We start from the raw sequence: 26,090 nt of genomic DNA on the forward strand, positions 1-26,090 counted from the left end.
AAGAAGTTCTTTACTTGAGATCTGGGCCATAAGTTTCATTTGGATGTGTCAATTCTGAGCAAGCTTTATATTGAATAAAGATTTTGATAACATGGAGGATCATTATCCAGCTAATGTGAAACATCCTATTGTGTGCACTGAACCTAACCCATGGTCTTTGTGATTTTAATTTTTATACCTTTCCCTTGCCCTCATCCCTTAATGAGTCTGGTAAATCTGCCTTGGACCAAATCTGCCATTATTGGAAGGGCTGCTTCCTAAATTAGATGTGATAGACTTGATATACATGTACTCCAAGCAAAAATGAACATAATAATTATCCTTAATTCTCTATCATTTAGTTTGTCCTGAAATAGATTTATTAGAACCTGAAATATTAGTGGTTATTTCTTTTAGGAAAAAAATAGTATCCATTATGATAGTGGGTAGTATGTGTCGTTCTATATAATTTTAAGGAAAAAAGAATCTAAGAGGCATCACTTGATTTTAAGTAATACCCAGAAGGAATCTTGAATTAGTGATTCTGAACCTTTAGGAATTTTAGCTTTAAAAAAAATTTTTTTAAGTTATACATTGACACCATATCTTTATTTTGTATATTTATTTTTATGTGGTGCTGAGGATCGAACCCAGGATCTCTCAGTGCGAGGCTAGCGCTCTAACCACTTAGCCACAACCCCCAGCCCCAGGAATTTTAGCTTTGATTCATAAAGACAAACCAGAGTAATGTTGTATTTAGTGTTACAATGCATTTTATAGAGTAGATTACCTTGAGCATGAGGTCGGTTTTATATCAATATTAGATATGAAAAGTATTACCAGATTGTTGGTTTATTGAAAACTCTTATTATCAATCTTTATTATGAATATTACACATTAACTTAATAAGAGAAGAAAGCCTAGAAAGTGAATTTTAGGGAAGCAACACATGGATCTCACATGCTTTTAATGTGACTACATTCTCTGCTGGTGGATCTGTAGCATTTTGTTCTCTACATATTGCTATTAAAAGCAGCAGACATTTTTGAGCATTTACTATATTCAAGCCCCAGAACTTTACATGAATAAATCCCTCTGTGGTTGTTAATACTGTTAATTCTGTTTTAGGGGTGAAGGGCCTTAAAGGTTGGAAGACTTGTCCAGAGTCACAGGTTCAAATATGGAGCAGACCTCTTAACTACTATATTTACTTCGGTTGAAATATAAATTGTTTTACTAATGGCTTATGATGAATTTTAAAGAGACATGGTTAAAATTTCTGATAGCTATTCAGACCAGTGATTGCTATATCTTTTAAAATGTGTCCCTTTTTAGGAAATTAGCTATCATTGTATAGATTCTTATCCAAGGGAGAACATTTATGATTATCATCAACAACTAGAGACGTTGCATGAAACATGCTTCTCATCATTCCTGATGCACTGGAAGAAATGTTTGGAGGTGGGGGGGATATTGAAGTACTGAAGAACAAACCTAGGACCTTGTGCATGCCAGGCAAATGCTCTACCACTGAACTAAATACCCAACCTGTGAAAGATGTTTTTAATTTTAAATTGTATCCCTAGTATAGAAGATGTGTAATGTAATGTAGTAGCCATTTACTGAGTCTCCTGTGTATGTGTGGAAACAGTGTACTTTGGGATATGATAAGGAGAAAACATGAACTACTTAACTCCTCAAGAGAGTACTCATTCATTCTTGCAGACTTTTCTTGGCTCAAGCCTCGGATCATCACAAAGATTAGATCATCATAAAGCATGCAGCATGGCTATATAGGATGCTAATCAAGGGTTGACATGAAGAACAATTCTGCCTATTCTCCAAAACCTCCTTAGCTAATAGTAGCCAACATTTCTCCTTATTATTCCCACAGCTGGCTCTGTTTTAAAATTAATTCAGATTTTTGCACTTACTCGTCTTTCCCCTAGGTAAACCAGTGCTTTTTCTTTACCAGATGAAAGCTGTTGGTTTGGTTCTTTGTCTTGGCCACAGTGAAGATCAAGGTCAAATTTTATTGCCCTACTAGGGTTTCCAAACTCTTCCTTGTGAGTTATCAAAAACCCTTTAGGATCTACTGAAATCTCTGAACTCACACACAATATTGCATTAATTTCAAGAGGTTGTTGGATTCTCTGAAACATATCCTTAACTCTTGGGGTTAAGAATCCCTGCTTTTGATCTTTTTGCATCCTATTCAGCTACTCAGAATATATTAATATATTATTCTAAGTGTCCTTAACTCTAAGCAATAAGTTATGTGTATGTGATGCATATATTGTTTTCAGAAGTTTGGGGTGGTTTACAGTTGCCCTTCATGCATTTGGCATAGATTATTTTTATTTTATGTTATTAATTTTTTGAGATGGAGTTTCCCTATATTGCTTAGGCTGGTCCCAAACTCCTGGGCTCAAATGATCCTCCCACCTCAGCCTTCCAAAGTGCTGAGATTACAGATGTGCACCATTGAGCCTGAATTAATGTTGGGTGGTGGTGGTGCTGGGGATGGAACCAAGGGTCTTATGCATGCCAGGCAAATATTCTACCACTGAGCTACATCCCCATGGGAAATGTTTTTATTCATCACAAGATCTTTTTTGACCCTCATAACGATGAATTAGGTGAGCTAATATAAATTATTAGATAGAGTTTTTGAAGTTAATGTGTTCTAAACACAATTGTGAATGTTATTCTGTAAAGTTCATGTTTACTATGACTCTTGTATCTGTATCTTCCCTGTGGTTCTTTCTAAACTGTCTTGAAAGCTGTAAAAAGACTTTGCCTCTGGGGCTGCATTTAAAAATCTGAATCCTAAAGTAAAGGATGAGTCATTGGCTTTTGCCCATTAGGATTGTTCACAGGTGCTCCTTCATGCTGATTTCTAACAGGAGTTCCTAAGTTGGAGGCATTGAGTAACTAGATGCCTTTTTAACACTACCCCCCCTTTATTGTCAGACCTTCATGTAGAGAGAGAATATTTTTAGTTTGTGGGCTTTGCAGGGCCTCATTGGACTTTCCTTGAAGATTGCTTACTCTTTAATGTCCCCTTTAGAAAGTAGAAGGCAAGGTTCAGGAGCTGTCCTTTAATAGTGTTCTCAGAACATGAATTAGGAGCAAGGCCACATTCATGCTAAGGAAAGATGTTGAGGTTAGCTATGACTTTCACTTCTTTTTTCCTTCTCCCTTTCCAAAGATAATTTATAGTACATTTTATCTAAGAGAGACTTGAGTATCCAGCTGGTTAAATATATTTAAAGAAGGGGAGGGGTTCTCTTCAAGCACATCTTGAAGAAGTCTATCATGTATTTGAGTGGGAACCTGAGTATGCTGTGGGTTTACAGGCAAAATTAATAAAGTAACTGTTAAAGAAATCAGATATAACTTTACATGAAATTTTCAAGCTTAAAATATGCAAGAAATTATGTTAATAAGTCCTCCTTTAAACTCTACAAAGTGGGGATTGTTCCTTCTGTGCAATTTGAAACCACCATCATCTATGCCCTCTAATACAGATGGAATGAGTTTGACAGTGAAATGAGTGCTCTGTTTCTTGTCTCACCACTAGTTACAGCTGAGGCTCCTGGTGTGAGAGAGATCTTAGCCTCTTGATCTCAGCGTCCTTGGATGTTGGGGAAAAGTTGACCTTATTTATTCCTCTGTCTGGTCCTACTGTGCTAGGACCTACTGGGGCTGGAGAATCATGAAGTGCATCCTGGCAAGAATGGCAGACTCTTGGCATTCAGTTCCTGGAAGTTTCTCTCCTGGTGCTGCCCAGGCATGGCGTCTTGTCTGAAGGTGTTTATATCAACTAAAGAACACTAGTTAAAAATCTTTTACAATTTTTATCCCCTGATCTGATAAAGTAGATCCTGCAGGGAGCCTAGTGATCTGCATGGTTACTACCAGTTGTCTTTGATAAGAGGTGTGCAAGGTGATGCTTGAATCTACCCCACATATAACAACTGAGGTTTAGGCTAGGTGCCATTTTGAATCTCCCCAGGTTGTGGTGGTAGTCCTTTGTGTGGGAAGATTGGGAGAGGAACAGCCAATCCCAGGCCCTGGGAGCTCTATTTTCTGTCCACTTGTTAAGGATGATTATTGAACAATTTCTTATTGCTCAATGGCTGTTTAGTGCCCCTACCCTTATCTTTGCTTCCTGAACCTAGTTTTTAGAATTTTGAAGAATAAAGTTAGGAGGTGATTTTAGCTGCCCTTTTTTCAACTGACACATTTGACATGGTAGAGGAATGTGGCGCAAAACAGCTAGCTGTTCATTTAAGGTTTCTTTTCTGCCACAAATGTTTTTTCAAGTTTCACATGTCAACAATGTTGGGTCATCAAAGGAAACAAAAGAGAGAGACATTCACTTTTTACAGTATACACAATTTTAATAACAAAACTTTCCTGTACACTGTACTTTGTCCCCCCCCCAAGACTCCCTGTGTAATAATATGTTCTTCCCACCCCCGACCCATCTGCCCACATCCCACCCCCCAAAAAATGGCTCTTGAAGGTGATTGAACACAATGTATTTGGACTGTACTTTGTGTTTCCAGTCTCAGTATTGATAGGCTCACCAAACATTTTTTTATATCAGATTATTATTTTTTGTATTTTAAATCAAGGAAGAAAAAGTTAGTTGAAGGAGCTGCAGAAATTTCCTAATGTTTGCAGTAGCAAAATAAAAACTTGAACAATGATTTTCTATGTTTTTGGACCTTATTCAAGTACTGTGAGTTTGTCCCAGGTTAGATAGGTAGAAATATTTAATTATCTATGGATGGCCTCATCTTTTTTTGTCTTTTTCTGACTCAAGCACTTTAACCAATAAGGTATGACAACTGCCCCAAAGCAGACATTTGAGATAGGTCTGTTACTGTATTGCTGTACTAAAAAAATGATTGTGTAGATCAGCTGTTAAAAATATTCTTTAAAAAATTTTATGTTGATATCCACACTTAGAGAGAGAGAGAGAGAGAGAGAGAGAGAGAGAGAGAGAGAGAGAGAGAGAGAGAAGAGACAGAAAAATGGAATTTTTAGCCCCCCAAATATCTATGTATAGGGAATATGTCATAAGAAAATAATATGCCTGTTTTGAATTTTAGGATTCAGAACTAGTGCTACATAGGACTCATTTTTATTAGGAAGATGGAGTCTAGCTCTTGGTGACTAGCATTAGAATAAGCAGATGGATTTTAATAATTAGTGGGAGTTGGGAAGTTCAGACAATTCCATTCATTGAATTGGTACAGAAATTAACTTAGGCACATTAAGAAATTACATGTGTTAGTACAGATTTTTGGCTTAAAAAATTAGTATCTTTGCTTTTTGATGCTGGCAGTAAGTGTTCTCAGAGTTATGTGGATTTGCAAATTTACCAGCCCACTCTTTTGAGAAAGGTGATTTAAATTGCTGGCAGGCTACAGAAATGAATAGAAATAATTGCAAACTAATTCTTGGTTCTTAGGTAGATACGGTATTATAGTCTTCTTTGGCTTTCTTTTTTCTAGAAGAAAAGGGATTTTTTTTAAGCTTTTTATTAATATTTTTCTATAACCTTGAAATTTGGGTGGGGGTCAGGAAAAAGGATGGGTGGATGGGTGGTGGTGAAGTGAATAAGACCCCACCACATTACAAAAGCCCTGGCATAGTGACCAGGATTTGTAGTGTTGTTGTGATACTTCTCCACCCTGGCCAGTTGGTGAAAAAAGCACAGTTGGCAGTCTCATCTTCAAACCTGTGCCGATAACTGAAATACAAGTTAAATGGAATCCTGCTTTCTCTGGGAAATTAAAAAGAGAAATTTGTGCTTTAAACGAGAAAGGAAAATTCTTATTTGGCATTATTCTCTTTTCTCAGTGGGAATTACTCCAAAATGTAGAGGGTTTAAAAAAAAAAAAGTTATTTTTCAACTGAAAAGTATGCTTTGGTGGTCCTTATAAAACTGTTACCCTGATTACTAAATGGCTTTTTCACATACATTAAGGATTTTGTCAACTGATGGTCCATTTTACTAACTATATTCTTTTAGGATTAATGTGGGAATTCCCAGCTAATATTTCTTATCCCTTTACTCATTTTGAATTAATTTTGGTTTTAATTTGAAATGGGAAATCACCTTCTGCTATTCTTCAGGGCTGATGAAATCTTGTGTATTCTGAACAAGCTATCAGTCATCTGACAAATGGCTGTGGTCACCCTGATAAATGAGTTGGGCAATTTTAGCCCACGGAGTTCTCATTTGTAATAGGGGCTTCTAATCTAGCCCCTCCTTGGGGAAGTAGTGCACTGCACTCTGTGCCAGAAAATCAGCTTCTGTCTCTGCTTGAGCATGACAGTGTCTGGTTTAACAAGAGATGAAAAGCTCACTCACTGAAGATAACTGAACTGGGCTGAGGCTATGAGAAACTAATCTACCCACCTTAAAAAATGTAGAGAGCACATTTTCATCATTATGTGTAATCTTGTCCACTTTTTATTGAGACATATTTTCTTTGAAATGTAAGTAATCTTATCAGTATTAGAGAAAAATTATGATTAAACCTTATGGGTGAAATTATAGAGTTAATGTTTTAAATTCAATCTTGGGAAGAAAATATGCCTTGAGTGAAGGATATAATGTTAACATTTATGTTAAAAGATGTCTGTCTCTCTCTCTTGCCTGTAGTAGTGATTGCCTCTAAAGATTTATGCCTTTTTAACATACAGTAAAATGACAATTGTAAAAATGCTCACTTTTCTAAAATCAAATTAGTGTTTTAATTTCAGGGTTTTTTTTTTTTTAACATAATGGAACCTTCTTTATGGAAAAATTCTGTGTGAATTGGTAACTTGCATCTATACCCCAAATATATCATAGTTTTATCATATAAATCATAATCGAAGAAATAGAATACTTGTGGTTGTTTTCTGCATGAATAAATGGGCATCATTATATTTGTTATTATGGAATGTTCATATTTACACTGGAGAACCTCCCCCTCTTCCCTTTTCAGTGCAGGTCCAGGGGCCTTGCCCTGTTTGGTGCAGATTGTATATAATCATCACTCCTGGCTGCTTAGTTACTTCAGCTAACCTGAGAGTCAGGTTTCAAAATCTTTCTTTGCTCTTCATCCCCTCACTTCCATGCTGTCTTCTGGTTACTGCTGTATGGCCGCATAGGCATTTTGGTGTCCTAGCCTAGATTCACTTCAGTAATATGTTGTTCTTGTTTCATAGAAGAGTGTCACTCCCTCCTGTGAATGTGTATCTTTATTAAAAGATCAAAATTGAGAATATAACGAAAATAGATTTTTTTCATAGTTCATTTATAATGAGAATTAGTGTTATGCCTGTTGCTATTCAATTTTAATTTTGGCTCTTTGAGGTGTAAAAATTTAAAGATCAGGAAAAGGCAGAATAAAGAGATTTAAACCCCTTTGTCAAGGCATTTTTTATTGTGACAGGGTTGTGGGGTGGGGGGAGTTTTTTTCTGAACTGGAGGGAACATGTCAGGGTTATTAAATTGACTCAGTTTTTCTTTTTTCTCTGAAATAATTTTTTTTCACATAGATGTAAATATAGGATTTAGTATGTTAATTAGTAAATTGGTAATTTAATACTAGTTTAAAATAATAGTCTAAATGCCACAAAAATCAACATGTTCATTGTAAGTCAAACTAGATGATAAGAAGTCGGTGTAATTATTTAGTATTGATTTCATTGTAATGAGACCTTTTTACAATCCCTTGGATTTTTATGTAAATATATCAAAGAGTCACTCAGCTTATTAGAGTTATATAAAGGGTGCTGATTTCATGATGTGGACTTTGATAATGTCTACTAACCCAGGCAGAAACTCTGGAAGAAAAGTGTTTAATATTTATCAGTCTTCAGTATACATGTAATTCTACTTCTTGTACTAGAAGTAGATTACAGATTTGAGTAAATACCAAATTATCATATAAGAGAACTTTGCTATCTCCTTTTAAGCAGCAAGCCAGTTGTGATACATAGAATGAAGAACAGTCATCAAATAGGTATTGATCCATATCTGTTTCTGCTCAATACCTTCTTTTCAAATTGTTTTCAGTAGGAAAGAAAATAGCATATGGAGACCTTAGTGTAAATATTTACACACTAGTATATAATTACATGTGAAACGGTCTATTTTGAAGTAAGCATTTTTAGACTTTCCAACAGGAGTGCAAATTAATGTGATCATTGCTTCATTTAACACTTAAAATATGGTTTCATTTAAAAAATTAAAAATACTTCAACACTTCAAAAACTAAGTCTCCACTTGGTTTGGAAAATTAGGCTTAATGTCACCATTGGTAAAAATTAGATATGTATTTAGCCCCTACTATGTAAAATAGGTTACTTATCTGATATGATTTTTGATGACGGGTAGGTATTATACTTCACATTCTTTGTATGGCAGCTGCTGACACTTGCACTGTCCATAACCATTAATGATGATGAAGGGTCCTTCATGGGTGGGTTCATACTCATTATACGGTCCTTGGTCTGACATGTTTGACATATGGAGTCGTGTTTGGGATCGGAGCTGCCTATGGTTCTGAATCATTGAGCACTGCCTGATTCTTCTTAAAGTGGGAGGGCAGCACTTCCTAGAGATGAACACTATAAAAATAATAAAAAAGAAAGAAAACAATAAAGCCATTGTTCCTGTAATTACCCGCTGAGTAAAGATGGCATTGTCTGGTTCAGGAAAGTGTTCCTCTGTAGTAACTGCTATGCCTGCAGTAGTTGGAATTTCTTTGTCTCCCACATGGTAACTTGATGAGCTTATTCTTTTTGTATATTCAGTGGTTGGATCTCTATAAGTTGTAGCCATGGCAGTGACAGTGGTTGATAAGTTCCAGCAGAGCTGAAATCCATGGACTGCATCTAGAATATCCTCTCCTTGGGTGTGGTCAGGGCTGTGGCATAGGATGGAGTGCTCCCACCGACCTTGGAAACTGCCCAGCCAAGAGGCCAGGGCACATATTCGGGTACTGCATTCCCACAGATTGCCAGAGAGGCCAACAATTGTGAGGGATCTCAAGGAGCCTAAGATCTTGGAATCAAGACTGTTTAACTTGTTGTTATCCATGAGGAGTATTTTAAGATTAGGCATCGTTTCAAACACTGTGAAGTCGATGGCTTTGATTTCATTTCCAGTCAGGTCTAGCTTTTCTAAAGTGCTCCAGGTCCACTCCATCCCACACGTCAAGTTGCTAATTTTGTTCCATTGTAAGAAGAGCGTGTGCAGACTGCTTAGCCGGAGGAAATGAGCAAAATTAATCTTCGTCAGCTGGTTGTGCTCTAGGTGAAGTTCTCTCAGTTTGATTAATCCTGCAAATCCATTTCGAGCCAAACTTCGCAAACGGTTTGTGCTCAGATCCAGAAACTCCAGACTACGACAGTCCCAGAACAGGCGTACTGGGATAGTCCGCAGGGAGTTGGAACGTAAATGCAAGGTCTGCAGCTTCCGAAGGCCATAGAAGAGCTCTGGGTGCAGAGATGACAGCTGATTAAAAGACAGGTCCAAATTTTGCAGGTTAATCAGTTGGGTAAAAGTTGTATTTGGCAAGTAAAATATTTTGTTGGAACTTAAGATTAATTCCTTAAGTTTATATAGTCCTTGGAAAGCATCTTCTTTTACTGTTGAGATTTGATTGTGATCTAAGTGGAGCCAGGTAAGTTGACTGAAGCTGGCAAATTGATCTCTTTCGAGCTCTGTGATGTGATTGTGCCTCAGGGACAGGCCCAGAGAACCCTTGTCTGTGGCGTTTGGCACTGAGTGGAAGCCCTGAGAGTCGCAGTAGAATAGCAGCTTCTCGCAGCGGCATTTGGGTGGACACGCCATACCCAGGGCAGGCAGCATTTTTAAAACCATACTCATTGCATATATTGCTGCCAGCATAGGGGCCCCTAATGGCCACTTGAAATGTAAGCCTGCAGAATATAATTTAAGGAAAACAAGAAGATAGGATATTTTTTCAGCAGAACATATGGGCTAATTTTTTAAAAAAACATAACATTATGGTGAAAGATTTCATTTATATAACTTATTTTTCATTTACTGCAGAAAAATTAACCATGTTGGTATGACTAGAACACAACTTAAACCATTTAAAAAGAAGATAAAGCATGTTCTTATCATTAGCTGCCTTTACCTAAACCTCAAAATGCAAAAACGTGATAGTGATTTCCCTCAAAATCCTAAAACGTGAAATCAATGGCTTATTTAAACAGCGTGATTCCTTGTTGACTGTACAAGACATATAAATGCATGGACTTACCCATTCTTCTGAGTACATTGGAGGCTGCATTCAGTCGAGGTTGTCAGACTCAACGCAGTGAGTCTGTAAAAGGCTCTAACATGCAGGAGCCTTTGACCAGTTTCCTGTTTTCTGTGTCCCAGGCTTTCCTTGTAAAATTGAATCCACCAGGGTGAGTTGTTTTTTCCTTAGCATATACCTCTGGAAAGCATTGGTTTCATTTTCTGTGATGCTCTAATCTCCTAAAACAGTTTTGAATATAAGTTATTAATTTTATCCCCTCAATTTGCTGCTGGTCATCAAAGCTTCAGTCTCTCCTTTCCGCAGCCGTTAGTTCTCTCTGTCTTAACTTGTTGATGGCAGATGGGCGGCTTGTTGCAGAGAAGAGCTCCTGGAGCAGCATGAGTGCATTTACTGAAAAGCTTTTCCGAGAAACGGCACAAGAATGGATTTGCTTATGTGCTGCGACCACACAGAACTGTATATAGGCTGACGTCACCGGGTGACGTGTCTTTTGTTTGGGTTTTCCAGAAGCTTTACTGTTAAAAAGCACTGTGCTTTGTAACAGTATTGGGGTCGTCGTAAGACCCTTGATCACAATAAAGCAAGAGAAGAATTCCTGACTTTAAAACATGATATTCCTTCAGTGTAGGAAGCAGCAGTGAGGTTGTAATAAAGGCTGCATTCAAGAAGACCCAGACCCATCGGAACAGTGAGTCGGACTAGCAGAGTGATGATTTTTAATGCGTGTAAGAGCCAGTGTTAGACTGAGATTCTGCATAGAGATCGTTTAAATGGGCAGAAGCCTGCACAATTGATTTATAAAGTGCTGCTTTAATGCCAGCCTATGCAAGGTAGTGTTGCTGCTCTGGTAGTTTGAAATGCTGCTCAGTTGCCTTGTTGTCATGCTTGGTTAAAATCTAAGCATGACTGTGATTTGCTTTAGGTATGTTGGTGAATTAAGTGGGCTTGACTTTTTTTTGGCTTTAAGAGCTTAACATCTTAAACCAAGAATAAAGGGTGTGTGTAGGGGCTTCCAAAAGAAAGCACTTAAAAAAAAAACAAAAGAATTTCAGGGGAACTCTAAAAAGATTTCCCCTCTGTCCTGTTTTATAACAATGTTTGCTCACCATGCTGATGGAAAAATAATGCTGAGTTGATATTTGAATGCCCTAGTAGGAGAAAAGGGCAGGTGAATACCATTACTTTAACATACATGACCTAACTATTAACAGGGATGATTTGGACAAGTAATGCAATGTGGTGGGATTCTAACATGGTCCACTTTATTTACTTTAGCATCTCTCTTTCTCCTTAATTGAAAGCCTCATCTGGTGTTTAGATTGGGGGGTTGTGGGGCTGAAATAATAGAACATTTGCACACTAGCTCCTACTGACACACTTAAGAACTGACTTTGAGTCTCATAATATTGTTGGAATCTCTGTTGTAGGTACAAAAGGTCACTCATTCTTTGGAATAGAATTTTTGCTTTGGCTTGTTTTTGCTTGACCTAACTCTAGCTTCTCCCTGTCAGCGTCATCACTTTTCAGACCTTGGATATGAATGTACAGCTCTAGATTTAGTGTATAAACATAAATGATGTTCCTAGTGTGGGTCAGTGTCATATTTTCAGGACTGTTTAAGGTAAAACATTTTACACATCTTGCCTTAATGATTTGACCCCCATACACCTATGCACTTATCCTTAGTGATTCTTGTCTCAGACTTGAGGGAAGAAATCTCAAAACTATTGGTGGTGTCTATGAAATAAGAACATCATTGTCCTATTGGATTCTTAAGGTTTCACTCCACTGGGCAAGTCTAAGAACTCATTGTCTAAAGGGCTAAAATTTTTGTGTTGGAGCATGGTACTGCAGTGAGGACTAGACGACTCTAAGGTCCTTTCCTTGTTGCCTGTGTAAAGGGGCTACGGGAACTTAGCAATGCAGGGATGTACTTTGAGTTCTCCTAAAAGCAACCCCAAGATGGAGTTGGAATTACAAGACTTTTACTGGGGGAAATGCCTGGGAAGTATAAAAGGAGAAAAAAGGCAACAGGAATACTGAGGACTGGTAGAGTATTCTGTCTAATACATGTGAAGGGAGAAGGGAAAGACAAATTAGACAGTTTGTAATGTAGTTCTTAGATAAGTCTCATTGACCAAACAAATCCCCAGGCCAAAGTTGCCCATGGGATTCTGTTTACAGTCTTAGGACTGAGCCCACACTAGCACTGTGTTCCTTCATGTTGCTGATTTATGGAGAGAGGGAGAAAGGTCTTGTTTTGGACCCCAAGGATGCCACTTCCCCCACTGACCTTGATTTTTTTTTTTCCCCTATAGTTTCTCTTTATAGGCTAGATGTTTGACGAGCTTGAGAAATTTTATTGCTTGTTCATTTTCGTATGGATAAGGTTTAATCAGATTCCTACAAGGTCTGTGACCCTAGGTTTCAGAAATACTGTTCTGCAGGAGCTTGCCCCAAAAAGTTAACAAGGAGGGGAATCTCACATGGATGGTCTCTGGTAATCCTCTCCCCCCACCCCCCCAACAAGAAGCCAGTCCTTGTGATGTTGTAATATCTTACTGAAGTCAGCCACTCTCTAATTAAAAACAAAACACAAAACAATACAGAAGCCAGATTAATAACTTCCCTTAAGTAACTACTTCCATGAAAGAAGTGTGTGAGTCAATTGGATTAGGACAGCCACAGTTGGGATTGAGTTGTATGTGAAAATTTAGGGGGAAAACATTTCCTTCCCTTTGGATTCTTAGTTTTCATCTTTCTAATCTACATGACCTATCTTTTGTATACAAATAAATGGAAACTAATTAAATTGTATTATCTTAGTACTATTATAAAAGACTTGTGGGCCTGGACATTTGTCCAGGGAAGCAATGAAAAGTCTTAGTAATTATTATTGTTTTAATAAGAGAGATGGTCTCCACTATGTTGCCTAAAATGACCTCAAATTCAAGATCCTCCCTCTTAAACTTCCTGAGTAGCTGGAGCTATAAGGAAACATAATTGCTCCTGATCTCCATCAAATCATTTTTTGATGCTCCAGAAGAAGTGGGCAGTACTGATGCTATATCATAGGACCCAGGAGTACTCCAGCCTCTTTTCTTACCTGCTTGCTCTTTAGATTCAAAAGGCCAAGGCTGTGGACCTAAAAATAGTGTTTGCCTTAAAATTGGTAGAAGTAGTAGAGCACTTGCCCAGTATGTGTGAGGCACTGAATTCTATCCCCAGCACCTCATTAAAAAAAACTAAATAAACAAAATAAAGGTATTTAAAAAATGGTGAAAAACACAGTTCCAATTGATGAAATTTTGTATCATATTTTGGTCTTTATCTTTCTTTAGTTGAAAGGGCTATAAAGATGCCCTTGTTCTTAACTAAAATTTCTTGGTTTTCATTTTAGAACAGCTTTATTCTATATACAGATGTTTTTGACTTAATTAAAGTGATAGTACAACTTTTGGAAGATACTATGTATCATCTCTTTCAATTCTTATTAGTTTAGATGCACATGATTAAGGCAGAGGAGAAAATAAAATTTAACCAGTCTCTCCTCTCTGTAAAACGGTTTTAAGCAGATTTAGTGTGTTAAATTACAGCAGGGTTTAGGTGGCTGTGGTTGTCAGCATTCCTCCACATTAGAGTTTACTCTTAATATAAATTGCTGATTAGAGAGAGTTATTCCCCTACTTGGAGAAATGTGTATACATATGTAACTGCATAGCTATATCTATCTATGGATATATTTTCTTTTTGTTGAGGTTCAGGGGAGTGCCAGGGATTAAACCCAGGAGTGCTTAACCACTGAGCCACATTCTTCAGCCCTTTTTAGTTTTGATCTTGAGACAGGTCTCAATGAATTGCTTAGGGCCTCAGTCTCCCCAGCCACTGGGATTAAAGGTGTGTGCCACCATACCCAGCACATTTTCTGTTCTTTTGTGGTTGATAAGGAGCTTTATGTTTTATACCAAAAACGTCAAATGTTTCCTTAATTGTGCCCAATTCTAAAAGTTGCTAATACCCTAGCACCAGACTAATATACAGAAGTGCCCTGGAGATAATTTAAAACTTTCTTGTTGACAGTCTTGATTGCTCCTTGGAAAATCTCTTCACATTTATCAAAAAGTGATAGCAGTTTTTAGGGTAGAGAGCCTAAACTTTGCAGGTCTGAATATTTCTTCTGCTGAGATCCTTTCTGGGGGTCTTAGTTGGTAAGCACATACTTGAACCTGTGTTGTATTGAGACTTGTATTATAATGAATAAGTGAGCTTTAAGTGTATTTTTGTTTTTGGAAGGAAGAAGGAATCTTTCCTTTTGAAAGTAAGTGTCCATATTACATTAGGCCTCTAGAATCCCAGTTTTTTGCCTGAATCATCCCTTTCCTTGTCCACTGTTGACATTTTAAAAGTTTTTTGTCCTCCTGTTAGTAAACCCAACAGAGGAAACTGTTGAAAAGGATGTTGTTTACTACACTAGTGGTGGTGAATGGTGTTCCATTTTTATCTTGTAAGTTACACAGTTTGAAACCCATCTTTCTAGTTTTGGGGGCATGTGCATTTGGGCATTTGTTGCTCTTGCAGGATGTTAGGGTCAGGATCATGTAATGGCCTACTTCCATTGGGCTAGAGTTATTCTGTGCCCAGAGATAGATAATTCAGTATATCTTGGTGTGATATACCTAAGTTGGACATTAAATCTTCCATAAGAGAAGATTAGGCAGGTGTTAAACCATGGCAATCTTTCATTTTTCTGCCATAGACATCAATAACAAAACAAATATAACAATCTTGAAATCTTGATTAGTATATATACACAGACTGAAATATATATGACCAGACCACTCTTCTTCTGCCAGTGGCTTTCTTATATTCATGTCTCCTCCTTCCTTTGTGTATAGCAAGCTTTGTTTTTTATTCTTAAAACACTAGCCCAACCTTGGGATTGCCCTTTCTGGAATCTCCATCTCTACATTTCAGAGTGGCTTTTGATTTAGTCAGGTTTTCTCCTCCCAGTATAGACTGCCATGGGCTACACAGAGCCATTTGAAATTGGGAGATGATATACCCATTCATACTTATTTGAAGAATCTCTCTTAATTTTAGTGGGCGCTCTGACCCAATTGGCTAAATTTAAAGGAACTGATTTGCATGTATATTGGCTATACGGTAGCACTCTTGTTTGCTGAAGCTTGGAAACATCATTCTCTAAGAACCTTCTTAATAAGTTCTAGGGTGGAATGGCAGTAACATGTGCCAAGGCAATAAAAAAATTAAATATGTGATATTATCAATGCAAAAGAAATAAAAGACAAATTTATATATAAAGTAAGGTTCTGTCAGTAAAACTTCTGGGCTACAGGGTATGTTTATTTAAAACTGATGGACATTGCTTTTCCAAAAAGTTTTAAAATCATTTTCTACATCCTGCCCTAGTCTGTAATTATGTACCAACCATCCCTGCCTGCCATTAACACCATTGTGGAAGCCATCACACTCTAAATATGTATACAAAGCTGATAGTGAAAAATATTCTTTTGTTTCTTCTTTAAAGAGGCTTAAAATTGGACATCATTTTGTATGGATATTGGCATTTTCTTTTTCACAGGTAATATGTTACATTTTTTTCATTCCAACTCTTTAGTCTCAGGACTGGTCATTTTCATATAGACTTCTGTGACTTTTATTTTTTTAATGAAGGAGATTAACTTTATCATGTTTTACAAATATTTCTTCTTGTCACTTGTCTTTTGAAGGGTTTTAAGGTTTTTGCTAAGTGTAGCTCTGTCATCTGAGAAAATATCCAAACTGTAATGCTCATTTCTTAGCTCTTATTGAGGTAAGAAAGAGAAGGGAAATAGAGTGATATGTAATGTTAGAATTCCTCACCTATTGTTTTAAACTTTTGGATGAAATAAATAGTATTAGGCATACTAGAAACTATTCTATTCTTTGTAATTGAGGGATAGGGTTCTCTTTAAAAGGGGTTTAAGGGACTGGGGGTTGGCTCAGTGGTAGAGTCCTTGCCTGGCATGCGTGGGGCACTGGTTCGGTCCTCAGCATCATATAAATATAAAATAAAGGTATTTTGTCCACCTAAAACTGAAGGATGAGTATTAAAAACAAAGGGGAGGGGGATTTAAGAACATATGTCTACAAAACCATTGTATTGTAAGATTAAGGTACTGTTGAGCTTTGTATAGATTCTCTACAACTTCTTGTTGCATATTCAGCTTACCACAGAGCCCAGGAGCCATCTGTGGGCCAGGTGGAAATAATGGTCAATTGCTTCTCATGTTATTCACATCAAACCATTTAGGTACAGGGATGATCAATCTCTGCTTATATACTCAATCCTTTTTATTTTATTTTTGAGACAGGGTCTCCCTGGCAGCTGAGGCTCACCTCAAACTCATGATCCTCCTGCTTCAGCCTCCTTAGATGATTGGATTACATGGGTGCGCCATTGCTGCTGGAGCTGGATTGACTCTGTAAATAGGTGTTAGTCTCCTTTGGTTTAAAAATATTTTTCCTCAAGATTCTCTTTAGTCCTCAGTCTTCTCTGAAGGCTTCTTGAGGCAATTATTAGCTTGATGCATCATTTCCTTTCTGAAGTTTTATACCCCTTTCTTTATTTGAAACCTTCTTCTGTATGGAAGACAGCTTCAATGTTTCCCTTTTTTCTCATTATTTTGAGAGGAAAAGGCTTTAGGTGTCCATTTTGACTTGGGCCTTATAGAAGGCCAATTTAATTTAATTTAAATTTTCTGAAGACTTATGAAGGCATTGTATATAATTAATTAGACCTTCCTGTTATATTAATTTAGACTTTCCTGCCTCCTTTTAAATCATATTATGCTGCAGTCTGGCTGGGCACAAAATAACCTAGCCGCCACAAAGCCTTGTAGGTTCAGACAGCAACTCTTTATTCCCCAACTCTCACCGGCACTCTACACACACTTCCCTGAAACACACTCCCTCCACCACGCTCCACGCGCCAATTCTCCTGGAACCCCGTGAGAACTCAACGGGAACCCCAAAGTAGCAGCGGGCACCAGAGGCAGCAGGAGCCGCCCTAATCCAGGGCAGGGTCACCTTTCAACCATTCCCTCTGGCAAAAATGCCAGGCGTCATTCTGACTAAGGTTAATAAAACCTTGAGTTTGACCCTCTTGTCCCCACCCTTTCCAACCTTACTCTAGATTGAAAGGAGAACAGAAAACAGTATTTGGAGTTTGAAAAGTCTTAATGTTTTTCCTAATGACAAAAAAACAGGAGACTGGTGATATGCCACATTAAGTCATATGACTTTTAAACATGTCTGTAATGGGCTGCTTGTTTTTCTTTTCCTCCACAGCCAATGACAGACAAAGTCAACAGATAATTATGCCAGGGTGTGATTTTTGAGAAGGACTGTGAGAGGAAGTGCTAGATGCTTGTAGGAGCACTTTGAAGGGACACTTGAACTTAAGAGTGAGAATGGCTAGTGAAACATTTCAGAAGGATGTGATACCTTATCCAGAGGGGATAGATAGAAATTAGAAGAAGAGGAGGAGGGTATTCCAGGTAGGTGAAAGGAAGCATGTCATGTGTCAGAACCAAAATGCATGTGGAAGATGGCAGAGTGACCATAATTATTAAAGTAATGGAAATGGGCAGGCTTTCCCAGGGAGAATGTATAGAAAAGAAGAGAAGGTAAACTCTGGCAGAAGATTCCTGAAAAGATCATATAGATAATTAATTTCACAGCATTCCACACCTCTCTCCTCCAGAAACGTGGTGAGATGAGGTTTATTTTGTATAGTTTGAGTAGTTTCCTGAACACTTACCTGGAAACCTTTGTCCCATCATTTAGAAACCAAAATATGCCTTGTGATGCCACCAGTGATCCCAGGAACATATTTTTTCTCTTTCTTGGCCGTTCCATATTTCATCCCTTCCATGTGGCAAGGGTTGGAGTGGAGTCAAGCAGTTCTAATGTAACCTCCTCTGCATAATACTTGTTACTTCAGACCTGCTATTATGTTATCAGGGGCTCCTATCAGGCCTTGCATGATAAAGGATATCACTGAATTAGATGTACCCCAGATTATAAACTCTCTGAGAGAAGGGTTATTGTTAATCCTGTCCATTCCAAAGATGCGGAGCAGGTTCAGTATAGAGTATGGCTAAGAAAATAGTCTGTTTACACAGAAGGAACATGGAGTAGGATTTTGGAAGTCCTTTCACTATCTCAGTCAAAATCATGTTGCTGAAGACTCCCTCATAACGTTTGCCTCTCCTCAGATTTAATTGCTGAAGAAAAGCTTTATGTTGACCTCAAACATGCCTTGTTTTTCTCTTGGCCCTTTTTCCACTGCCAAGAAGGGATACACATATCAAAATAAGTGAACCTGGGTGTTCTCTCTTCAGTGGAATGAGTCCTCTCAACTAGGTGGGAACTGAGGATCAGTTATTTTAAAGATTCCAATAATGTTTATACAAGTTGAGCATCCCCAATCTGGAAGACTCTGAAATCTGAAATATTTCTGGTTCAAAGCATTTCAGATAAGGGATGTTTAACTGTTATATTCTAGGTTTGCTTTTCTTAACATTATGTTTGAGTGACTTTATTTTTGCCCCAATTAAACTACTGCTAAAAATTCATAATGAGTTTAATTTCAGAAGTAAAATCATGTTTTACAGATCACTAAGCTTTCCACTTTGATCAAGCTTTGTGTTAAGGCTATGAGCGTGTGTGTCTGTGTGTGTTTGTATGTACATATAATCATTCCCCCTGCCTTTTTCAATACAGGAGGTTGAACTTGGGGGGCCCTTACATGTTAGGCAAGCACTGTACCATTGGAATCCTAAACCTGCTATTTGAACTGTACTTTTTTAAAAAAAGTAATTAAAAGTGGTCTATCTAATGTAACTTCAAAAGTTTAGTAAATAACTGCTTCTGATCTGCCGTGTCTTGATTAATAAGGCATAAACTTCTATTTCTCACAGTAATAAGAAAGACAAATTGATTTTGGGAGCAGTTTGGCAAATGTCAGAATTAACAGATTCATGGAATGGATTGCATTGTATCTAAATGAATTTTCCTATGTGACTACAATTCCTTCAAAAGTCAACTCATGGGGAGCTGGGGTTGTGGCCCGGTGGTGGAGCACTCGCTTAGCACACACAAGGTCCTGGGTTCTATCCTTAGCACCACATAAAAATAAATAAATAAAATAAAGGTATTTTGTCCAAGTACAACTAAAAAATAAATATTAAAAAAATCATTTCATGGATTTGGTTTTATATAATTCTCACAATAAATCCTTTTACCCAAATTGAGGGAAAATCTGGGCATTCTAGGTGGCAGGAAATTGGGCTCTTATATCTTCAGTGAGCCCAACTTTTGGGTTTCAAATTCCAAATAGTTTCAGAATAGATGATTAGAGATACCCCCCAAAATAGACAAGGAACAATGACAGACTTTACTGAGTTTATTTAGAGAAATTTTCTTGAAGTAAATGTTTGAGTGTCTAAGGAATGTGCCGAGACTTTCCAGATTGAAGCATTGATGATAAGATGAGTTTGATTTTGATTCAATTTTAGACATCTTTTGTCTTAGATCCTGGCATTTTTGACTTTGAGATTGTCAGTGACTTTTTAGTTTTGAGTTCTCTTTTGACTGATGGCCTTGAATAAATTAAAACATTTCTGCAGGTAGCAATCCTCCAACCTGAATCAGTTTTTGTTGATATTAGAAGATTACCAACTAAAGTAATATTAACAGACTACTTAATTTTATTGGCAGTACAGGAATGTTGGTGGAAAGGGTAAGGAATGAGACCCTGGCCAGGGTCTTCATAGTGACCATCTCAATTTTTCACTTAAATTTCAACTCTTAATATTTGTAAGTTCCTTCTTATGTCCTTTCTCTTCTTTGCTAAATAACCTGTAGTCCTCAATATTCTTTCTCTCTTTTCTTTAGAATGTGTAGAAATGAAGTCAGAGATAAGTGGCATTGTCCTTCACTTAACAAAAGATGTAAATAACAAATCATGTAAAACATACAACCAGATCTCATCCTTACCCATTTATCTGGTGTGCTGGCTTGTATATTGATAGTACCAGAATGTTTCAAGGGCACCCAAAGGGTTAAATTCATTAGTCCATTTATATCTCTCTGATGATGATGATGATGATGATGAAGATGAAGAAAAAGAAGAAGATGATGATGATGATTTTATTTTTGGCCATACTGGGTACCCTACCACTGAGCTATATCCCCAGCCCTTTTTATTTTATTTTTGGGACAGGGTCTTAAACTTGCTGAGGCTACCCTTGAACTTGTAATCCTCCTGCCTTAGCCCCCCAGACTGCTGGAATTGCAGGTGTGCACCACTGTGTCCTGCTTCCCCTGTGTTTACTAACATGCTTTTCAGAAACAACTACATTTGTTTTGGGATAGGGGAGGGGACTTCTAATGTACTTCCTAGTTTAATGTAGCTTTTGTCTTACTAGGTATTTCTAAGGACACAGTTAGCACCACCTGGGATAAAAATTTTGTCCTCTTTCTATCATCTAGCAGCTATTTTGTTTCTATTCAGAATATTACCCAGGCAAATCTCAACTCATCACCACCCTTTCCCACCTCTATAGAAGTACTGATTTATATACCTTTCCAAGAGTGTCTAATATCTTCTTTTCTGTACACTACAATTGCATTAAGCTTAGCCTAGAAGTTCTTAAAAAAGAAAAAAAAAAAAACAAAGCATTCTGATTTGAACTGTATAATATATATTGTTAACTCTGATTATGGTACATCTTAGTTTTAAAACATTGTTTTGTATTGGTGTTAGTGTCAGGGACCATCTTTGATCTCTGACTTTCTTTAAAAATCTCATAGTTCATCAACATATAACTTATTCTACTTGTGGTTCAAGGGCAGCTTGTTTATTAATGAACTTGGTGTACCCTGACTCTTGAGTTAACACAAAAATGTACTTTTAAACAAATGGCTTTGTCTCTTGGCTCTTCTTATTTTGGTAAAATCCTTTCAATTCCAATCTCGGATAATATGGAAACCAAGAGTTGTTAAGTTTTTATGAAGAAAACCATATAGGATACTTCCCATATTTTATAACTTTGGTCTAAAAAAGGTATACTAAACCAGGCTGGGTTGTACATGCCTATATTCCCAGCGACAGGGGAGGCTGAGGCAGGAGGATCACAAGTTTGTTGCCAGCCTAGGCAATTTAACAAGAGCCTGTCTCAAAATCAAAATAAAGGGGATAGGGATAGGGCTGGGTTGTAGCTTTGTGGTAGACTGCTTGCCTAGCACATGTGAGGCACTGGGTTTGATCCTCAACACCACATTAAATAAATAAATAAATAAATAAATGAATGAATAAAGAAAAAGAGAGAGAGAGAGAGAGAGAGAGAGAGAGAGAGAGAGAGAGAGAGAGAGAGAGAGAGAAAGAAAGGTGTTGTGTCAGTCTACAACTGAAAACAATTAAAAAAAAAAAGTGATGGGGATATAGCTCAGTGGTAGAACACCCCTGGATTAAATCCCTTGTATTGCATGTATGCCTAAATATATAAATAAATTTTAAAAATTAAAAAGTTGTACTTTTTCCAATGTTTATAGATCACTAAATAGCTATAGACTCTTACTAAGGTTCCCTGTGAATCTGAAATGTTTATCTCTTACATTTTTATGTAGGCTGGACGTAAAGAAAGAAGTGATGCACTCAATTCTGCAATCGATAAAATGACCAAGAAGACCAGGGACTTGCGTAGACAGGTAAGCTGGAAGAAAGTACTGATTGCTTTTCTAAGTTCTTGATTTTGTAGCTTTAATTAAAATTCTAATAAATACTGGATTAAATAATGAATAAAAAACTTTATGTGCAGCAGATTAAACTCAGAGCCTTACAAATGCCAGGCAAGCGCTTTACCACTGAATGATATTCCCAGCTCCTTTTATTTTTTTATTTTGAGATAGTATCTTGCTAAGTTGCTGATGCTGGCCTCGAATTTGGGATCCTCCTGCCTCAGCCTCCTTAGTGGCTGGGATTACATGTGTGCCACGGTTCCAGGCTTGGGTTTATGTTTTTATTGAGGGGAAAAGGATGGATTTTCACAGAAAAGTGACTATCTCTGTATTTTTGCTGATAAAGTCCATAATGGTTAATAAAATCTCATAGGGATATGGAATAATGTGGTCCCATTGGGGTGGACTGAATAAGTTAAGTCTAGCATGAAAATGAGGACATATGAAAATACCCTCAAAGGATCTCGTTATGTTATGTACAGTAGAGACAAAAATTCCAGTTACTCATTTGACTTGCCCCATTCTGATCACATACTTGCAGTTCCCTTAGATATGTGGAGATATGTTTCTAGTTCAAGTATGATAGGTATAGAGGTATTTGGCGTGCTGAGATTTCCATCTGAAAATCAGATTGAGTTTTAATTTTTAAAGAAGTTAGGATTGAATTTATACAAGAAAGTATTAAGACATAAGAAATTATAATTAATTCAGACAATTTCTAAAAAACTAGTAGAGAGACATTTTATTGCTTGTGTCTGATTTAAAGCAAAATTAAAGACAGAACTATCCCTGATTCAATTTCCTTTTGGTGAACAGTATCAGGAATGTTTGTAAAGATGGCGTCTGGTTTGTAGCTCAATGGTGGAGTACATGTTTAGCATACATTATACTCAATTTTGATCTCCCAACTCCACTGCCACCCCCCAAATTTTATAAAGATATCCTTTAAGTTTTAAAGTGCCTAGTGTGTTAGCACTTTTAGATAAACCAGAAAGTGCTTTTTTTCTCTTTTCATTTCATTTAGTTAATTAAGCTAATTATATATATTCAAGGCTGCGTGCCACTTCACCCAGAGCTGCTTTCTGTTCCTCTTTGTATTATTCCTGTAAGATGTAAGCCTTAGTTTTGTAATTCCTAAGACAAAAGAATGTTGTCTTGAAAACTGAGATTCTATCTGAATTGTTGTAAGTATAGTGGAAACCACTGTCTCCATGATCCTATGTTTCCTGTGTTGCAAGTTATGGCAATTACATTACTGGTTGCACTCATATGTGCAACCAATCTATCATATGCTTCTATTAGATTTTAAAGTACTAAAGAAAAAAACATGATCTAGCTACTTGGTGGAAATAAAATCAAATTTATACAATTTAATTATTAGCTCCGCAAAGCTGTCATGGACCACGTTTCAGATTCTTTCCTGGAAACCAACGTTCCACTTTTAGTATTGATTGAAGCTGCAAAGAATGGAAATGAGAAAGAAGTTAAGGAGTATGCCCAAGTTTTTCGTGAACATGCCAACAAATTGATTGAGGTAAGTACATTAACAGTTTCATTAACTGTTAAGTAACTTGGTGAAGTGTGGCAAGTCTAATTCACATGCTTTAATCAGCTAAATAATGTTAAGGGTTCACCTAATATACAACATGTATAAAATGAGAATAATATTGTCACTGAATATCCCAAGCCACCATTTTGGTCAGTTTTACACTAATTATATAGACAGACTCGATCTTAGAAACTTCACATCATAACAATGTTAATATGAGTAAAGATATATATATCATGGCACTGTTTTAAAAGCAGTGTAGAAAATGGTTGTAGCTAAGAGCTGGAGCTCTCAGGGAGTCACATTGTCTGGCCTTGTCTCCTGGCAGGTTACCTAAGCCCTCTCAATTTCTATTTCTTGTCTGTTAGATGAGGATACTAATGATACCTACCTTAGGGTTATTTTAAGGAACAAAAGATGATGTATGTCAGGTGCTTACTAGTTTTATGTCAGAGTCATAGACTCAGACCCATCTTATTACTTTAAAAATGAAGAAAATTATTCTGAATTTTAAAATTTCTCAATTAGTAAGAATGGGGTGAGGATGAATACTCTGAACCTATAGAAATCATGATATGATGGATCAATTCCCAATTAAGCTTTTTATAGAAAATATTTCTAAATTTTTATCAACAAGAGTAGGTGGACTTGCTCTCTATGTAATATAGAATTATCTATTTTATTAAAAATTTAAAAAATGACAGCATATTAAAAAATTTTAAATTAAAAGTGAAGAAAATAAGCCCTGACATGATGCTAATTAGATATATTTACAGAGTAGAAATCTGTATAGCAGTGGTTGGTTTGTTTGTAGGGTCATAAGAATAAAAAGTGAATTGTCATTAAATTTCCAGGTAAGTTAAGCTAACTGAATTTGTTATTATTTAATTTATTCATTATTGCTATATTTGTGAAATGTGACACACAGTAAACATATACTCAAGTTGTTTAATTTTATAAATTAATGCAAAACACTTAAAATTTGATGAAGATAAGATGTAAACCATTTGGTAAGTTGGTCATTACCTAAGAACAGAAAATGGCCTTCATGTAAAATGTGTGTCTTGTGCATTTGAATTTATGGTAACATTAGCCCAGGTTAATACCATAAAAATATTCCAAGGAAAACATCAGTAATCACATTAAATGCATTACTAATTTTAAATCTAGTTTTTTTGAGCATTAATTGTTATTCTGACCTGAATTGATTATGTACAGAATACATAGGTAAGTCTACTGCTATTTAAGTTAATTATTTTGGCATCTGCAACTAAAATTGGAGACTTTCATTTGTGTCTCCATTAAGCATAATCTTGTTCGTAATGGTCACATGATAACACAGATGTAATTTCCAAATGTACAAAGATTGTGTCGGGAAGGCAATCTCTTATAAGTAGCTTGTATTAGGGTTTGTCTGAGTGATAGCAATCAATGACACTGCCAGCCTTAACAAGCTTAGTGTGGCAGCTAAAGAGAGGGCAGCCCTTGTTTTTGCTTGAGTTGGAGGGCCCTTTATTTTGGCCAACTGCATCATCTTCAGCCTCTATCCAGCGTTAACAGAACTAACACTTTCTGAAGATGGACTATATACCAATATTCTATACTTTCCACAACAGCATTTTTCAGGTAAGTGAATAGAGGCTTAAAGACTTTAAGTGCTTGCCTAAGTTTAGTCAAATTGTATCCCTGCAACAATGAGAATTGTGTGCCCCAGCTCACTATCTTAGTGATAGCCTAATACTCACTGAGAAGCACAGGGGTGGGGTGGAATTGGTAACATTGGAGACCTTGCTTCAGAAGTTTTCCCAAGCTTGTGATTTTTATTTCATTCTGAACATCACTAAGTGCTTCTTTAGAGATTAGAATGTGGTATTCCCACCACAGCTCAGTTCTAACCCTTTTCTAACCTCTTTCCCTCCTCTGTGTCCTCAATCCCCACACCCACCCCCTTCTTATCTATGTATTAAATGACATGTGGCCTTTCGATGCCTGAGGCATAACCATAGGCTTTGTAATACCATTCTACAAACAGTTAAATTACATTTATAATAATAGAGATAGTAAGATATATAATTGCATATGTCTATGAAAAGGAAATGAATTTTCAAAGTGTTTTAGAGCTTTAAATTCCTGACTCAAGGCAGAGCTTTATTCTTCAATGACAAGGCATTACTACTTTTGCGTTATAATGAAATATATTGAACTAGTCAAAGATTTGTTTTGGCAAAATTAAAATACCTCCTTGTGAGTGGTTTGTTAATTTTTTTTTTACTTCTTTTTAGTCATTCCCTCCTAATTGGAGTAGATGTCTACAGGCCAATTTTGGTTTGAGAGCCATTTTCTTTGGGGCTGAGGGAAATAAAAAGCTGAGCTGAGCTGAGCTCAGCTATGGGGATAAGGCCCTGGCAGGAAAGGAAAAGCTCAGATTTTGCAGCCTCTCTGCAGAA

The 26,090-nt window shown here is 36.9% G+C and overlaps 2 protein-coding genes across 5 annotated transcripts in view; one reads left to right on the forward strand and one right to left on the reverse strand.

The window, feature by feature from the left end:
* The window catches only part of Ctnna1 (catenin alpha 1), a 167,085-nt gene that overhangs the window by 94,132 nt on the left and 46,863 nt on the right, over positions 1-26,090 (forward strand). For 2 of the 4 annotated variants that reach the window (XM_005327262.5, XM_013359554.4), the window contains 2 exons: positions 21,984-22,064; positions 23,476-23,628. In XM_005327262.5, the coding sequence (XP_005327319.1) occupies positions 21,984-22,064; positions 23,476-23,628 (234 nt within the window). Of the gene's footprint in view, positions 1-9,661; positions 9,681-10,856; positions 10,978-21,983; positions 22,065-23,475; positions 23,629-26,090 lie in introns of those variants that run through there. The other 2 variants (XM_021727709.3, XM_021727707.3) reach the window with 2 other exon arrangements.
* On the reverse strand, positions 6,086-11,008 carry Lrrtm2 (leucine rich repeat transmembrane neuronal 2). The gene is made up of 2 exons (XM_005327260.4): positions 10,287-11,008; positions 6,086-9,939 (listed from the first exon to the last, which is right to left on the reverse strand). Exons 1-2 carry the CDS (start codon positions 10,288-10,290, stop codon positions 8,393-8,395), a joined length of 1,551 nt encoding a protein of 516 aa, XP_005327317.1. The 5' UTR covers positions 10,291-11,008; the 3' UTR covers positions 6,086-8,392.

Source organism: Ictidomys tridecemlineatus, chromosome 1 (assembly GCF_052094955.1).
Source record: "Ictidomys tridecemlineatus isolate mIctTri1 chromosome 1, mIctTri1.hap1, whole genome shotgun sequence".
In the NCBI taxonomy this organism is placed as follows: Eukaryota; Metazoa; Chordata; class Mammalia; order Rodentia; family Sciuridae; genus Ictidomys; species Ictidomys tridecemlineatus.